This window comes from Seriola lalandi, unplaced genomic scaffold, assembly GCF_002814215.2.
Source record: "Seriola lalandi dorsalis isolate HSWRI2012SDOR001 ecotype SW California unplaced genomic scaffold, Sedor1 jcf7180002052504, whole genome shotgun sequence".
NCBI lineage: Eukaryota > Metazoa > Chordata > Actinopteri > Carangiformes > Carangidae > Seriola > Seriola lalandi.
In genome coordinates this window covers 377,894-395,026 of record NW_019523057.1, presented here as the reverse complement: position 1 = coordinate 395,026, position 17,133 = coordinate 377,894, and the positions used below count along the sequence as shown (strand labels likewise).

The 17,133-nt window shown below is 38.6% G+C and overlaps 2 protein-coding genes across 3 annotated transcripts; both read right to left on the bottom strand.

Annotated features, from left to right (window-relative positions):
• Nucleotides 1–1,519: 1,519 nt before the first annotated feature.
• Nucleotides 1,520–5,695, bottom strand: hebp2 (heme binding protein 2). Its single transcript, XM_023400490.2, has 5 exons — nucleotides 5,508–5,695; nucleotides 5,127–5,256; nucleotides 4,115–4,250; nucleotides 3,304–3,484; nucleotides 1,520–3,045 (listed from the first exon to the last, which is right to left on the bottom strand). Exons 1-5 carry the CDS (start codon nucleotides 5,558–5,560, stop codon nucleotides 2,859–2,861), a joined length of 687 nt encoding a protein of 228 aa, XP_023256258.1. The 5' UTR covers nucleotides 5,561–5,695; the 3' UTR covers nucleotides 1,520–2,858.
• A 113-nt stretch (nucleotides 5,696–5,808) lies between these two features.
• Nucleotides 5,809–16,918, bottom strand: cmtr1 (cap methyltransferase 1). Of its 2 annotated transcripts, XM_023400488.2 has the most exons (25): nucleotides 16,735–16,918; nucleotides 16,521–16,586; nucleotides 15,300–15,398; nucleotides 14,682–14,836; nucleotides 14,349–14,507; nucleotides 14,091–14,183; nucleotides 13,895–13,966; nucleotides 13,443–13,537; nucleotides 12,898–12,970; nucleotides 12,583–12,781; nucleotides 12,382–12,500; nucleotides 12,101–12,197; nucleotides 11,746–11,878; nucleotides 10,893–11,072; nucleotides 10,750–10,806; nucleotides 10,565–10,622; nucleotides 10,354–10,422; nucleotides 9,893–10,024; nucleotides 9,315–9,440; nucleotides 8,912–9,003; nucleotides 8,653–8,721; nucleotides 8,462–8,509; nucleotides 8,178–8,290; nucleotides 7,890–7,998; nucleotides 5,809–7,730 (listed from the first exon to the last, which is right to left on the bottom strand). In XM_023400488.2, the coding sequence occupies exons 3-25, from the start codon at nucleotides 15,391–15,393 to the stop codon at nucleotides 7,595–7,597; spliced, it is 2,478 nt and encodes an 825-aa protein (XP_023256256.1). In that variant the 5' UTR covers nucleotides 15,394–15,398; nucleotides 16,521–16,586; nucleotides 16,735–16,918; the 3' UTR covers nucleotides 5,809–7,594. The 2 variants fall into 2 exon arrangements, with proteins under 2 accessions (XP_023256256.1, XP_023256257.1); XM_023400489.2 differs by lacking the exon at nucleotides 16,521–16,586.
• Nucleotides 16,919–17,133: the final 215 nt, after the last annotated feature.

Sequence of the window (17,133 nt, the reverse complement as noted above, 5' to 3'; positions counted from 1 at the left end):
CGTCAGATTTTTGCCTGAATGTTTTTTTTTGACCGTATGTCACAAGTTGCATTTGTCTATTAGTTGAGATCACTTTAATTCAGAGAGAGACATGATTGATTTGTTATCAGTGAATAGTTTAAAAGACCTGCAGATGAAAAACTTGCCAGTATTTCAGAATCAAATTTGCAGAAAGTGTAATAATTTTGTAACAAAATGGTTTTTTTTCCTCTGATCAATTTGCGATTCCTCGTGTGTGTGTATAAATACACACACACACACACAGAGTTGTGATTACTTAAGTTCAGTATCAAATCTCTCAACTCTTTAAACGTTTATAATCTTAAATAGAGCTGCAACAATAAATCAATTAATTGATCAAATAATTCATGAACTATCCTTAACTGAGTCATTTTTCAACTAAAATGTCAAACTGTTAAAGGTTTCAGCTTCTGAAACATGATGATTTGCTGGTATTCTCTGTCATGAAAGGAAATTAAATATATTTGGCTTTTGGACTGTTGGAAGAAAAAAACATCACCTTTCACAAGATATTCAAGACACCACTTTGGGCTCTTTCATAAATTAAATAATTAACTGAGAAAGTAATAGTCAGATGAACCGAAAGAAAATTGTTTTTTGCAGCCCTGATACTCACAGTGGACTAAAATGTCTGGATGGAATAACTACAATATTAAAACCTGCTTTGGAAAACAGTTGCCAACAATGTAAATTTAACACACATGCAAAGGAGACAACCACTCACACATTCTCTGACTCCCACGGTTTTGGCAATATAAAGTCTCCAGTCTCTCTAATTTGCAATATGGGATGTGGGAAGAAACTGGAGCCTTAAAAAAAAAAAAAAAAAAAAAAAAAACTGCCTAAAATGTACCACTGCTCATTACTGCACATTAATTTTTACTAAGTTAATCTCTGTCACCAGAAAATGAGTTTTGTCAGTGAAGTATTTTTACACCCTGTCCTCTACATCAGCTCAAGGTTTCCACCAGGTTGGAGGGGCTAGATAAAATTAAAATACGCGACTGTGGTATTTGGAATAAAACAGAGAGCCTCATTATACATTTCCTCTCCGCAGCGATGTTTCACCTCAGTGAGCATGGCCAATGAGATCGATCTGACTGCTGAACAACAGACGACGGTGGAGAGCGTATACGTGTCATTTGTCAGATGTCGGTTCTGCCGAGTGTCTGAACATGATATTGGGAACAATTCTGCCACAAATAAAACGAATGACTCAGCAAACATGGACGACGACGAGAGCACGGGAAAGGAGAAGGTGAGAGAGGATAGAGGGTGAAGTCAACTGTGGCGAGGATTTCATCTGACTGATAAAAGGTCATGACCATCAGAGTGTGGAGGACGGTCTGAATTGTATAACATACGGATCAGATAAACAACTCAGGAAGAAGTTTTGTGGAAAATTTTTTTTTTTTTAAATCCCATCACGGAATAGGGATGACAAAAACATAATTACACAGTTGAGATGGAGGTAATAAATTATCAGAGTAATCGATCATTTGATGATGAGTTATATTTATTATTTATGAGATACTAAATTTAACATTCTTTCACATTATTTAGAAGCAACTAATATTTCCAATGATTCACATATCAGTGCAGTGCTTAAGTCTTCTTTCCCATGACAAGAACCATGTCGTATCCCTTCAACATTAAAAACACAATTTCTACTACATCAGGAGCTAAAAATATAAAGATTGATTTAATGTATAAAAAATGGCATAATGTTTGTTAGCTTGCAACTGTCGCTCTTTGCCGATGTCTTACACCCACAAGGCACCAAAGAAATGTTGGTAGATCAGAGCCAGGTAACTACACACTCATTAATTCATCACAGACATGTTTGCTGCAAATAAAAATGATAGATGATGAAATGTTGTGACGTGACTGGTCTAGATTAACAGTGACTCAGCCGTTCATCATAACAGGTGTGATAGCGGTGACAGCTAGGTGAGGTGTAGGATCCGATAAACTGACATCTACCAACATTTTGTCAGGCAGAGCCACCTTCCCACAAAGAGCACGTTTCGCAAATTTTGCCTATGTTGCTCGCAATGCTCACAGGCCCACATGTACGTTAAACGTCACTGAAATCATTCCCTCTCTTCATAAGAAGAGATTGACCAATAATAGCTTTAATGTACACATAGGCATGTAAGTAGTGCATTACAAAAGATGAAAAATGTGAACTTATCCTTTATTTTTACATCTTGCAGACTCTTGTTACATTGTTTTAAATAAAAATATTTACCATATAACTGAATTTTCAAGTATTTTTTTCCCTTTTGAGAATCTCTGAATAAATAAAAGTTAGCAATGTGCACAAAAAAAAAAAAGCTGAAAATTAGTGTGTTTTCAACAAGTCATTCATTAAAAGAGGCACTTAAGGTTTTTGTCCTAATGAAATGCACAAAGAGGGACATGTCCTCTGACTACTTGGCTCCCTCTGCTGGAAATATTGTTCCACTGTGGCCATTTGGTTAATGGATGCTAGATGATGGCCTGTTAGAGCGCACTTTACTATGCGTTTGGTCACTTTTTCCAGACTTGCAATGAGTCTAATTCAGTAACTTTTAGTCAAAGCATTCACTGCATAACTTACTCAGTCAGAAAAGTAAAAAGATATTCAACAGTACTTGTTAATGTGACCTTTAAAGTTAATTCATCATACTTCATTGAAAAGCGCTGTAAAACTGAAATTTATCATGTGTTGTGAGATGATCATGTAAAAGTCTAGTATTTTTAAGTTGCAGTAGGCCGGATGCTGTGTGTGTGTGTGTCTGTGTGTGTGTGTGTGTGTGTGTGTGTGTGCGTGCGTGTGTGACCTTTAAAACTCTCTACTGCTCGTGTTCCTTCTTGAGGACCCAGACCTCGTTCCTGCGGTTGGTCAGTTTGAAGGGGCTGTCGTAGCCGACTGTGTAGAACGGCTTGTCGACGTATGGGACGACGTCCCTCTGCAGGCTCTCCAGAAGTTTCAGCAGCTCTTCACGCTTCATATTCTCATTGGAGAAACCACCGTATGTCCTGGAAGAATAAAGTCTTAATTTTACCAATTCTCTTTGGAAATGTACTTTTTTGTTTTGGTATCTGCAATCATTTGGAAGATTTGTAAAAAAAAAAAAAGTAATAAAATAAAAGAGGAAAATGCAATTATAATGAACTTACAAAAACAATAATAATAATAATAATATTAATAACAACAACAAGCAAACACTTTTACACATTATCATCTTGAATTAGCATTGAAACCTATAATCTGTTAATGATTAGGTTTTACTCTACCTGATATAAGCTGTGAACTCTTTCCTGTTCTCCACAAACACCTCCGGGTCACTAGGCTCCGGGGGACTGGCCTGATGCTCCTCTGGGATGTAGAAGGATACAGTGAAGTGAGACTCACATGCAGGGCCGGCTCCAGGGTCGACACGGCACGTCACAGGGGCCGTCATTTCCACTTTGACCTCTGAAGTAAAAATTGCATTTAAAAAAAAAAAAAAAGACAAAAAAAACAAAAAACAGCAGCACACACACAAATCTGACAGGCATTAAACAAACTAGCTATATACGATATTTATTCTGATTGGTCTTATGAGTAACCAGCTCAAGTAAGATAACATTTCCTAGTCAAACCCTCAGTTGCCAGGTGACATCAAAACCTCAGCACATAATGACACATGAACAGATGGTTGACATATTAGCACAATGTGTGGCACATGTAGCAAATTAAACACCATGATTACAGATCTCACACTCCTAACACTGCAGACCTCACTAGTCAACAGCACAAACTGTATGTATTCTCATAAATAATGCTGCCATAAACTGCTGAGTAAGACAGAGGCAGCGGTGCTGTTACAAACTGCTGAGCGAGCACTAAAGTGAACTTCCTCTTGCAATTATTCACCAGCTCCCTTGTCTTGAGATGAAATTATCCATAACCTCATTCTGTATCTTCTGAACATCGTTTACTTGACTGATTGTGTTTAATCGAGTTTCATTTTCACTTGACACTTCACAACAACACAAACTAAAAGCATCACAAACAACAGAATGAAGAATATTACATTTTAGAGATAAATTTCTTCAAACTCACTGTTTTGATTGTTGCCCTGGATGTAACGGAAGAGCCTGCGGAAGCCAGTGTTCATGGCTGCATCCAGTTGCATCCCACTCAGAGAGGTGCTCACCCACTTGGTGGCATGGTAGGTGCGGATTTCATAGTCTTCTCCCTGGAAAACAGACACACACACACACTCAATATAGTTGCAAATCATTACTGGTTTTATTACATTATTTATTTCTGTTGAAATGAATCACACTATTTTTCTATTGAACTCTATTACTCCAAGACATGCATTCAACTGTGTTCCTTCTGGATCACATGCAAAAATATCTGAGGGGTCACAGCTCACAATAAACCTTTAAATTAGACATCAGAAGTTATCTGGAAGAGTCATTACAAGAATTGATAACAAGGTTATCTACAGAATTCATCTGTCGCTGGATTTTTGAGCAACTTCCCACATGTTGTAAAATGCAGTTTGACAATGCAACTCACAGAGTCATTTCTCAAACACATTTGAAACTGAGTCACCGCAGATCACACATATATAGAAGACAGACATCGAAGAAGGACAACATGCTTAGGGAAAAGGTAAAATGTATGTTGATGTATTAGATTCCTTGATTTAGTTGGAGGCAGAGTGTATCAGAAGGAAGGAAGGTCATGTGTGGCCAGATAGGAGAGCTTTGCACAGTAATTTCTAGTTTATATATGTACACAATTTTGCTTCATCCAGACATTTGTCTTTACTGTACATTTCCACAACTAGTTTATATTAAAAAAAAAAAAGGTGCTTACTGTGAATATTGGATATACCTACACATTGACACTAGTGAAGCTGGTGTTTTTCTCATTTATTTATTTATTTATTTATAACCTCAGTTATGAGAAAAGAATCAACTTTGAGAAAGATGTCGATTATTTTTCTGATCTTAATTCACTACACTCTTTTGTCCCATGATAGCGTGACAAACAGAAGGTTCAGAAGGCCGAAGGTTAAGTGTCGTTTTCATTTTACAAGGTATCCTGGCAAAACATTTACCTTTTTCTCCTCTGCTGTGAATTTGGGATTCTGCAGTCCACTTGAGAAGAGAGCTTGTCCCACAGCTTTCAGCATGACGTGTGAGCAGGTGTCAAAACTCCCTTTAACATCGAGTGACGTTTTCCAACCACTGCAAAGTACCGTATGTACAATTATATAATGTAAAACCCAACACAGGTGAATAACCTGCCATATCAAGTCAAATGACACTAGTGATGTATCCAAATGTATCTTATCTTATAAAAACAACCATGATTAGTCAAATATTAATACTTAGCGAAGTAATTCTTCACCGTCTAACTTAAACACCTTTATTTGAACACATCTGACATCTTGCAAGTTGTAAACTTACAGAAATGAGACAGAAAAAGACATAATTACCTGAACATTAATCGCAGCTGTGACCGTGTGAAGCGCGCTTGTAATGTTTTCATAACGTCGCTTCCGGTTATATAAGGCTGAAATCTGATTGGCTGAGCGAGTTTGGGTTTCAAAATAAGAGCCCAATGTTGGCTGCTGACGTCACTGTGTAAATGAAGAGAGGAAATTTCAAATGTGGCCTCAATTAAACTTAGTTTGGGTGAATGTGGGATTCCTTATACTCCTGTAACAAAATGATGCAGGAAACACAGATACGTGATAGTAACTAAAGGATCAAAAAACACACAAAAAACAATGTCTGGACTGTTTGGAGGGAGTATTTTTAAGACAAAATATTGTAAAGATGATTGCAAATATCTGTAAAAGATTTAACCAGTCTCAGTAACAACAACAAGTTATTACACATTTAAAAAATGAACAGACAGTAATGAACAAACGAACAGTTTTGCATTTTGGGAAGGTTGAAACGCTCCCTGGCAGAGCAAACATATTCAGCAGCCGGTTAGCTTAGCATAAGGTCAAGACACCATGGCTATATGAACAGCTTGCCGAATCCATCAATGTTTAAATGAGATCATATAAATCAATGACATAATCATCATGGCTGGATTACCAACTGGGCAAAGTGGGAAAATGGCCCAGAGATCTCCAGGGGCCCCAAAAACCAGGTTCAGTGTCTGTCAGTTGCTTTTTGGTAATTTGATTATTTTAAAGATTGATTTGGGAATTTGCACATCTGAAGTACAACACAAACTAAATCCTGCATTATTACGTAAACTTGTGAACATATCTTCAGTATTTTACTTGAGCTCACATGGTGCATTTTCATAAATAAGGTAGTATTTTATCAAATCAGTGCAAACTGGCCAGCACAAAACCCGGGACAGGTAGTACTCCAATACAGTGGTTGGTTTCTAGATCTAAAGCTGCCGTTTATACTTTGCTGTGTCCACTGTAGCTGTCATGGTCATTACTCAGACAATAGCCTAAATCAAATTTCACCAGGCATTTGAGAGTATGTTCTGGGTTGAGCACCTCCCATTTATTTACTATATTATTATTTACATCAAAGGATTGATAGCGAACTTTACAAGAGAAAAATAACTCATTTGCAGCATTTAAGAAACACACAGTCCAGGCGATATTAGGCACAATCACAAAGAGGTGTCAAGGGAGAAACAACCTAAAAACTAAGACACCTTCCAGATTTTGAACACTCACTCCATGACAGATCAGGTATGAATGGGAGAAAGATGCTACATCTCTAAGTGATATGAAAGTCGAAATGATGCTGAGGATAATTTAGAGCACTATCAATGTGTTTGTTGTATTCAGGCATCAGCTACAGATCTGCAGGAGCAACAACAAGGAGCCTGTGTGTAAGACTTGGCGCACAGATGCTCGTCTCTACAGAGATGAAAAGACGAGCAGTTCTGTTTAAAGCAGATGCAGAGCAAGGCAAGGATGTGTATACAGATGTGGATGCAGTTACCCTACCTATCATTCTTAACATGGTGTATGCAAACACACATAAGCATGGCATGGACAAGGAACCATAAAAACTAGATCTACGGGGACATGCAATTCAATGTAGAGACAATGGCAGCAGCTTTTTGTCTTCATATTGTCCTATGAGGTGAATCTTATTCATTAGAATTAATAGAGCCAAGGGCAGTGGAAAAGGCAGAAAGACAGAGTGGTTTGTCAAAGTGTCCGTTGCTTACGAGGAATCCAAACGACACTGCTACAAATAGCAGCAAACAAAACAAACAAGACTTTCAGCTCCAGAACTCAGTTACAACCTGATAACAATTTCTCTAAGCAACATAATAAGGAGGAACTAGAGGACCTTCGGAAATGGTCTAACAGTTTATCAATTGATATTAAGAGGACAATAAAAACAGGGATTCATAAACACATAATTTCAATCAGCTGTTAAGTGTTTTTGATAACCCTCCTTTCATTATCAAAATAAAATATTAACTAATAAATTGCATTATAACATTTCTGTGGCTCTATGTCCTCCATGATTTAGTGCATTCTGTATTCAGGTTGTAGCTGGTGAAGCTCTGGGCTCGGAGAGAGTTTCAGGGCTGGTAGTTCTGGTGGATGAAGGACAAAACATCGTCTTTGGACAGTTTCTCAGGATCCACCCGGGTCTGAGAATCGTGAACTATGACCCCGTCCACCCAGGCCCAGAAGAGACGCTCAGAGTGGCAGACACTGAGGATGAAGACAAATTCATCACGGCTACCGAAAGATATTTCAAGGTTGTATTGTAAACTATTCTTCCACCACCACAACAATTTGATACAATAAGTGAATAAATGCAAATAATTAAACTCACTTAGTTTGAACATAAATAGAGAGGGCAGTACTTACTGAAAGGGAGCAGCAGAGTTTGTTGGCATTTCATAGGTGGATTCCTTGGTGATCTTATTATAGAAGAACTTCATCTTGGAGTTCTTACTGTATGCCATCGTCCACGGCTCTAAAAGGCGGAGAGGAAGGAGCGGAAGAGATAGTTTTCAGTTATTAACAGCATAAAAACCACAAGTAAATGACTTTAGACAAGGTCACTCGAAGCAGAATTTAAGTGCCGATTTCTGAAACCGAGCTGCAGCACAAGCATGCTCAGACACACACACACACACACACACATATACTAACCATTGACAGTCTTAATGATGTAGAGGCCTGTGGGAAGGAAGTGTCGGTCATCTCTGCCGGTGTAAGACAGACGAGGGACTCCTCCTGAACTCTTTGTTACCTTCATCTCTAGTCTGGATGAGGAAAACCAGAAAATTACAAATTAAAATGTTTTTTTTTTTGACATTTTGTTTTTCAAAGGAGACAACAAATGTAACCTTGACCTTTGAAAAACCTCGACACTTAGGAAAAAAATATTATATTTAACTTAATAGTTGAGTGATGAGCGACCTGTCTTTTCTCACCTGACAAAGATTTTCTCCATTTCCTCCAGCCTGTACACCTCCTTCACTCTGTTTGGGAAAGACAGTGAAATAATGCGAAAATGTTTTATATACAGAGTTCTCATACTGCCCCACCAAGGAAAATAAAATCCCAGCACATAAATTACAAAGCTGCATTCAGAAGTAACGGTTGAATTGCTTTAAATTAATACCTGATAGGGTTCATGTCTGGTCTACTTGGTTTGGCTACCGCCTTCACAAACTTCTCAGCCATCTGGATCCTGGATATACAATGGTCATTATTTAGTAAAGTATAGAGGACTGCAACTCCAACTTGCATGTACAGAAATAGCTACAAACAGTGATTATAAAGGCTGACACTGGGTATATGACATTAGTGTTTTGGTGAGTATGATTAAGATCAGACATGGTGCCATAAATGTTTGATCCAGAATCACCACACTGTCCTACCGTTGGTTGAAATGCTGATCTCTTACATCAGTGCCGTTGATTATTAGTGCATCCATTACATGAACTGCGTTGATTCTACGCTGAGCTTTTCCCTATGGACGAAATACACACACATGTAAAACCAAATGTATAAGCAGCAGTTAAGATCCAAATCCTCTAAATTTAGCTCTAATTCTTTAAATCATGTTTTGGAGGGAAAAAAAACAATAATGACCACACACTATTTGATAAATGAGCCCTGCTGTAGTTGAAATGGTCAAAGGCAATATATAACAAACAGCAAAATTGTTTTATCATTAGTTTATCATTTAAGCTATAATAAAAATTGAGTCAGTCATAAAGAGTTCGATATACTAGCTCCCATATTGCATCAGCTTAGCCCTTAAACTCTCCAGTGTCTGACCTCGCCCTTCAGCTCTTGGACGATCTCCACACTTAGAAGTGTATCTCTTGGCAGCTCCAGCTTGAAATTTTCCAGTTTCCTCCAGCGCACAGGCATCTTCCCATCCCACGTGTATTTCTGAGACTTCTACACAAGTTAAGTGGAATTGGAGAGAACAGATAAGATGAAAACAGGTTCAAACACAGGTTATTGTGCACAGAAACAGAGAAGTCTCTCTGGCAATCACCACTATCCCTCTACATAGAGAATAAAGACATTGGGAGTGAATGGATCTACCTGTCCGCTCTTTGTTTTAAACTTTTCCAGAAGAAATGGAAACAATTTTGCACATAAAAAGCTTAACTAGCCCAGGTGTTCCATTAATGCTTGTAATAATATACTAATAGTAGCAGAGCAGAAGGACGCTATCAGACATCAAATGAAGAAAATCATGAAAAAAGACATTTTATTTATTCCAATATATATTTATTCCAAGAGGGTAAAGAAAGAGGATTTTGCAAGTTGTGGGAAAAGCATACTACTTCACCGCAGTTGGACAAAACACAAATACAAGACCGACACTGTCTCTTACGACTCACCCCCAATGCTAGAAGAAAGATCTGCTCTCCACCTCCCACAATGCACCTGTGGTCCAGGATATGACGCAACTTCTCGAGTGTGGTGGAGTTGAGAGGTGTGAGCTTGCACTGTAACGACTCCACATCTGAATTCTGAGGTGCAACAGACACAAGGAGAGTTGGTGATGGAGAGCAGACGATGAGACAAATTCAACATTTTCAAGAAGTCCACTTATGACAGTGTTTGTAATTATCAGACTTAATGATTATCATGCCCAAACAGGATTTTTCTCTTCATTATTTTTTCGCTTTTTAAGTCTATATGAAAAGGTCAAAGTGTAAATTGTGCAGTTGTATATGGTCTCAGATATGCAGATTACACACAAATTACCCTCCTCAAAAACACAGAAAAAACTTGTGCACATGTATCTGCATTGTATTTTGCCAGTACGTTTTCTTTAATCCCAGATTTATTAACTGACCTTGACCAGCTCGTAGAATTTTGACCTTGGGTCTGAGGAAGCAGGAGTGACCCTGGCCTTGTCTGGGACCTGGAAATAGACAAAAAAAACTATTTATAGGTGGAATAACATAGAATGAAATTGTATTATTAAACAAAAACTCTATTATTTGTATTAGATCTGTAATAGTCCAGCTCCAGTGTAGTACAAATATCATAGATTCTCATCTCACCCCCCAGAGCTTCAGGCACTCCTTCCTGATGTCGGCTTGTTTCGGCTCTGCCAGAGTCCTAGAGTTATCAGCACAGTCACACAGTTAAACACCACATAAACACCATGACACACATTCAGATATTCTGGTGTAGAGGTTGATGGGTAGATGAGTACAGATGAACGGGTGCAAGAACGATTACTCACGGTTCTACGACGAAAGCGTGGATTTTGGCCAAGGCCTTGATCTGGACTACACAGAGTCTGCAGGGAGAGCTAATTCAGTTTCTTTCAGTCATGCAGTATGGAATGAAAAATTACAGACTTTACTGGATATCATGCACCTCTACCTCTCATTGGAGTTGACCATAAACTGATAGAAATCAGTGTCTTCCTTGATGATGCTCAGTGGAACCACTTCTGTAACATCTCTATCTGTGTTCCTCAGCTGGTTCAATTTCAGGTTGACTCTGAACATGTATTCCCTGACAGCATCTGAACCGGGCTTCAGACCACGGCACACTATGTACCTGAGGGGGCAATGAGTCAGAAGAGATTTACAGATGCAAGAATTTTCTGTACAAATTTTCTTTTCTAAATCTAAATCAAAAATTGGATCCAGACAACAGAGACTGTCCTATTTCTTCTAACTGAGACGTTGCACAGTTGATTTATTTATAATTTTGAGTATAGTTAGTATAATAAAATATTTTCCTCATCCCGGAAGTGACATATCCAATCTCAAGAACAAAATATCAAGGTTTCTTCCAACCAGTCATGTGCTAGGACTCAATAAAAATTACAAATTACACTTTGAGATTGGTACCAAACACATGCCATCCAGATAAAACTTCTGTTTTGTGACAGTTTTTTAAATCTTTTTCCCAGTACAAGCACCACAAACTCCCCACTGAGGCAGAGTAAAACACTGGGTATAATGGAAAATATTTAGAGGCAATCTCCAGTATGAGATCTGATGACGTGTTGACAACCCAGAGTCAATGGGTTTTCCACTACTTTATACTGAAACTTGTTACCCACAAGCTCTTTTTTTGTAGTCTTTCTGGCAGTTGGTTTGGACAATGTGCAAAACTGCACTGTGTCAATACTCAGTTAAAATATAATAATAACCAACCTGCCCTGCATGAAAACCAAATCCAGAGATCTTTTTGCACAAGTAGGTACACACAGACACAGACCCACCTCTCAGAGTTGGCAGGCCTGCTTGTGACAGGTTTGAAGAGAGAGATCCTGTCAAAGCAGAGGTAGACCAGGTAGACCAAACCCACACTGAAGGGAGTGAAGAGGTCAAAAGTCTTACAGACGAAATGGCCGCCTGAAGAAGACAAATAGCATCAGTATGATTAATCTGGACCCTGATATGCAGTACATGTGCACAAGAGTACATAACATGAATGTGACAAAGGTATATCGAGACTGAACATGATGTCCCACTTTTTTAAAGGAAATTTAGAAACATCAGCAGCTGTCCAGAGAAATAAGAACCACTCACGGACAGCTATGCAGACTGACTACGTGACTTCATGCACACACACACCTGTCCTGAGTGTAGAGATGGCAGTGAGGAACTGACAGAGCAGCAGCTGTTTGCTCAGGATCTCCTGGATATTTTCCTGGCCTTCCACAGAGAAACCCTACCAGAGACAGAGACAGTCACTAAGCCAAAACTTATTTAATCACTAAACAGAAAGGTCAAGGCTCAAAGCTCAAGCTCGTTGTAACTTTAGCTGTGAACTCATCCTCTGTTTGATATGTAAAATTTAGATTTTTTCGCAGTGGCTACCATGGTGTAAAAAAATGAATATGTGGAATAGTCACCCCATCTGCCATGAGGAAGTGCAGCCCTCGTCTCTCTGTACTCTCCAGGACAAAGTTTCGAAAGGCAGTCATGTTTTCTGGTCGAGTGATGTCGCCATCTCCATCCACCCCTCCCTCACCTGGGACATACAGAGGTCAAGCTTTCACTGAATCATTCATCAGACATCTCCTGAGTGTGATGTGCAGCTTTTGTTACCGTACCATAATATGGCTCAAACAGCTCACTCGGCGCTGCATAGAAATCTTCCAGCTTGAAGTCACAGGGTCCTTTCAGTGTCATGCCAAAGCCCTTCGCATGCCAACGTCTCTTCCACAGTATGTACTCTGAAAAGCCTCCAGGCCCAGCACAGACATCACCAAAGTACAGAAGCTCACCCTCACGGTCCTTTGTCAGAGGTTTCTACATAATGAGAGTGGGCAAAGACATCAGCTCATCATCTGTTTAAATGCGCCTGTGTGTCCAGATCCAACAAAAGTTCAACAACCACATATCAGCAGTTACTGTGACCCTCTCACCCCTTGTGAATCCTTTGGGTTGGTGAACATATAGTCGAAGCAGTGGTCGATGTTCGCCATTTTCATAGCTGCTCTAAATACAGAAAACATATAAAACAATTTGTCATCATATTTAAGGATTGGAACTCCACAGAGTACTCATTAGAAATTTAAGTAAACTGCTGCAAGCTTATTTATCTGGAGTACTAGGAATGTGAATTAAGTTCCCAAATAACATCCCAAAAAGTTCTTGGTATCTGTGTGGCCCATTTTTCGAAAGGCAGAAATGAATCATATAGTGTATTAATTAAATTTGCTCTGTAAATCACAGATTTGATATCATTCACAAATAACATAAATCATCAACACACACACAGCAACGTTTGATTTCATCATTCAAAAGCAGCCTCTAACCTGTAAAAGGCTGAAGCCCTGCCTCTCTGTAACCAATTTTTCAATACGCGCAAAAGTAATTAAATTGAATAAAACAAAAGAGCAAATTATTTATGAAATATTATTTCACATTGTTAATTTGTCACATTTGTAGTAACTATCTAAAGACTGACCTGTTGAGGAAGATACCTCCTCTGATCGTCTCATAAGGGTTGGAGCGTGTCCGAGCTCGCCTCATCTCCTCGCCCTCCAGGTCATCAAACACTGACTGAACATCAGACAGACACTGTGGTTACACAACTCAGGAATATTCCAAAGTACTGTATTATGATTTGGCTCCATTAAGAATAGAATGTAATTCACAGAGCTTCACATAAATAAAAATTCTATGTTACTACCAATCACCATTAGACTATAGACCTAAATGCACAGGTGAGTACAGCACACATGTAAGATTTAAAGTAATTTTTAATGATGCAATTAGAAACCAATCTTAATGTCTATATCAACTGCTGGGGTGTCTCAATATAGATTCTGTTATTCTATATTTATCTGTAAAATTTAAAGAAAAAATGTATTCAAATTAAACATAAGTGAACAGTAGGTGTTTTACATTATAACTCACCTTGCACCTTAGAAGGGTGTGCAGAAGAGCTTCAGTGCAAAACTCTGTCTCATCTTCAATCTTGAGTTTTCTCTGTAAGCGGTTCAAAACAAGACTTTGTTGTATGTGCATGTATCATGCAAAAGAATAAGCAGGAATGAACCTTTTGTAATAATCAGGTATATGTCTAAGTGAGTGTCCCTGTGTTTTTATTTACATCTCCCTGAATCATCCAGTCCCTCAGCTCATCTGTATCCGGGGTCTCTGTGGTGCATTCTGGGAACCAGTCTACCTTCTCTACAGCACTGGGCTGGTCAGTCAGACAGGAGAAGAGACAGAGGAGAGACAAACAAAGATCATTTCAACAGGTACAACTGACGCTTGATTCCAGAATGGTATTTCAAACCTAAAATCATGACACTAACTCAAGACACTTCATCAAAAGATGACACAGTTATTATTTACTGATGTGTACCTCTGGTTCATCACGCCAGTCGACATTGAGCTCCCCTTGGAAGCCCTGCAGTGTAAGGCCGAGACCCCTTCTACCTCGCTGTGTAGAGGCCTCCACAATCTCCTTGCGTCCCTGTCCAAACTTCCCCAGACCCTCGCCCTCACGAAAACCCATCTTGGCCTAGAGGTGTAAGAGGTAACCGACAAGGGAGTTAGGAAAAAACAGTGGAAAACTTTGTATTAGTTATGAATACTTTGCTAAATAACCATTTTCAAAACCTATCAAATACGATAACAGACTCTGAAAGAGTTAACTGTGAAACATATTGTGTTAGTGAGGTTTTCAATACATTACCATGAGTTTTTGTGACACACTGTTGTACATAGAGAATTTTGAGGCGGCCTGTGTGGGGGTATCTGCATCTGCAGCATCAAAGGATGACATGGAGGACATGGAGAACCCAGGTCTCTGTTGCTCCTGGTCACTGAGGGAGTCATTTTGGCTCGAGTCTGGACAGCAGAAAACCACACACACACACAAACAGACAGGTACAAACCATTCACTTATAAAAAAGAAAAAGAACAGACGGATAAACCAAAATATACACACAAACCAATCTCAACAATAACAGTGATTAATACCTGATTTAACAGCCTTGATCACAAGGACAATTATAACCATCAAATCACTCAACATTACAATCTTGTACTGAACTTAGTTCTCAATTAGATGAAATCACAACCTTGGTGATTTCTCTGGGATTCAACAGTACTTGGAAAAGACCCTCAGTGGAGGACAAAAATTATTATATTATAAATTATTCTTCAAAGTAGCAAAATATATCTCCATTGACTGACTTGAAAATCAAGTAATCTAAAGTGACCCTAATCACAGTATGGAGTAGCATATAATCTTATAACAATAAATTCCTCTCTAAGCCATTGTTTAGAAGGGACAAATTAATTTATCTACCTTGTCTGGATAGTTCTGACTCGTCATCTGAGCTGCTATCATCACGATGCCTCTTTGTCCCCTGCAGTGCTGTTGCTTCAGCTCTCCTCTTCATTTTGGCTGAAATAGAGCAGAGAGGACAATAAGAATAAGATACTCTGTCTGATGGAAGAGGTGCAATAGCACACAGTGGATGTAAAAGAACACCAAGGACTGTGACAGAAGTACCCCACCATGTGTTAAGATAATTTTGAATAAATTGAAATAGAAAAGAGCAGATTCTACTTTGTGTAATGACGATGCATGTATGAGAGGAAGCCATAAGCATTGTGACATATAATGCTGAAACCTAAACAATTAATCAATTAATTGATGTGTGGACTGAAAATCTAAATTTAGAAAGCGAGCTGCATGCATATCACGCATGATATTCATAAAGTCAAAATGCAAAACATTTGCTGGATTCAAACGAGAAATGTTGCTTACGTTGCCTCATTTTCTTAAAGCATTAATGCTTTTAAACTGTTTTAACACATCACTTGAGGCTTACATTTTAATTAGCATTTGACCTTCCAAAATAAGCAATTTACAGAGACAATAAATGAGAGAGACACCCAATGTTAGTTGTTGATCTAATAGAAGGCATACTAACTTTACAATTTTTCATACAAATTAATGCTCAATATGTAACTAACATGCATGAAGACAAAAAAAAATCAAGATCAGAGAGGACAGAACTGGTAAAAGTGATAATCATCTTATTGACAGTGAACGCCACAGCAGTGGACAATGCCACCAATAGTCTGCTCGTGAACGATTGGTTTACACTGAGCAAAGTAAACAAAGGTAGCTTATTAGCGTTTTCTTTGGTGTTTTGGGGTGTTCAAAATAATATTTAAGGAATTGTCAGGTAAACACCATGCAAAATATGTATGTTTGGATGTGAGAATTTTATTTTCTGTCATGATATCAGGTGTAGGGCAAAGTAGCACAGCCATGGAAAACTGATATTATCAACAAGTCTTCACGTAAACGCACATATAGACACCTCACTTGGTCATCCCCAGCCCCAGCGCCTTTCATGTACTAGCATTACATTTATGAGAAGCGTAAACTACGGCTGGTCAACAAAACATGGTTTTTAACAAGCAGTGTCTTGTTCCTCCACGTTGCCACAACTTGACGATAGAAAACGTCACAATATCGCAATCTGACAAACTTGCTGCAAATATGAACCGTTACCTCTTGGTTTTGTTGTAGCTAGCAGCGGTCAGCTATCAAAGTTAGGTAAAGTCGGCCCATGCCAATCTGCAAAATATGTTTTTTGTAGTGAAACACGGGTAAAGTAAACAGACTTGGCTGGTCAGAGTCAGTGTGGGAGTTTTCTGTGAAACGAAACTGCGCAGCTGTAACAGCCTTAGCTGTTAGCTTGCTATGTTAGCCAGCTAGTTTTTACCAGCTCAGACGGACAACTTCACTCTTCTGTGATGAGACAGCATCGACAGAGCGTTAATTCCACATATATGTCGAAATTTAGTTCTTTGACTTTTATTTACTAAGAAACTTTGGTTATAAATAGACTGTTTTCGAAGTTTACATTAGCCCGCGTTCTGTTTTTAGAGCTTTCTGGGGTCCTTCTTCATCTGACAACACGCAGTAATGACGCGTGTGACGTAACGACTGTCTAGAGAAGTGCCTGTGTTTTATCCCCGTTTTACTTTATTTTATTAATTTACTGAACATATTTTGTATCCCGACCTGGGTTATCGATTGGGTTATAAACCGATGCAATGGCTTTGTGTTATCGATGAAATAAGGTAAAAAATGTTTCAAAGATAGCAGGACTTATCATTCA

Excerpts from the sequence above, each read along its gene's own strand:
- hebp2 (XM_023400490.2), bottom strand. The coding sequence starts at position 5,560 with ATGAAAACATTACAAGCGCGCTTCACACGGTCACAGCTGCGATTAATG. Across the intron at positions 5,257-5,507 it reads CAGCTGCGATTAATGTTCAG|TGGTTGGAAAACGTCACTCG; the intron begins GTAATTATGTCT and ends GGTACTTTGCAG. Across the intron at positions 3,485-4,114 it reads CCAGGGCAACAATCAAAACA|AGGTCAAAGTGGAAATGACG; the intron begins GTGAGTTTGAAG and ends TTTTTACTTCAG.
- cmtr1 (XM_023400488.2), bottom strand. The coding sequence starts at position 15,393 with ATGAAGAGGAGAGCTGAAGCAACAGCACTGCAGGGGACAAAGAGGCAT. Across the intron at positions 10,807-10,892 it reads ATGGTCAACTCCAATGAGAG|ACTCTGTGTAGTCCAGATCA; the intron begins GTAGAGGTGCAT and ends CTCTCCCTGCAG. Across the intron at positions 10,423-10,564 it reads AGTGCCTGAAGCTCTGGGGG|GTCCCAGACAAGGCCAGGGT; the intron begins GTGAGATGAGAA and ends GTCTATTTCCAG.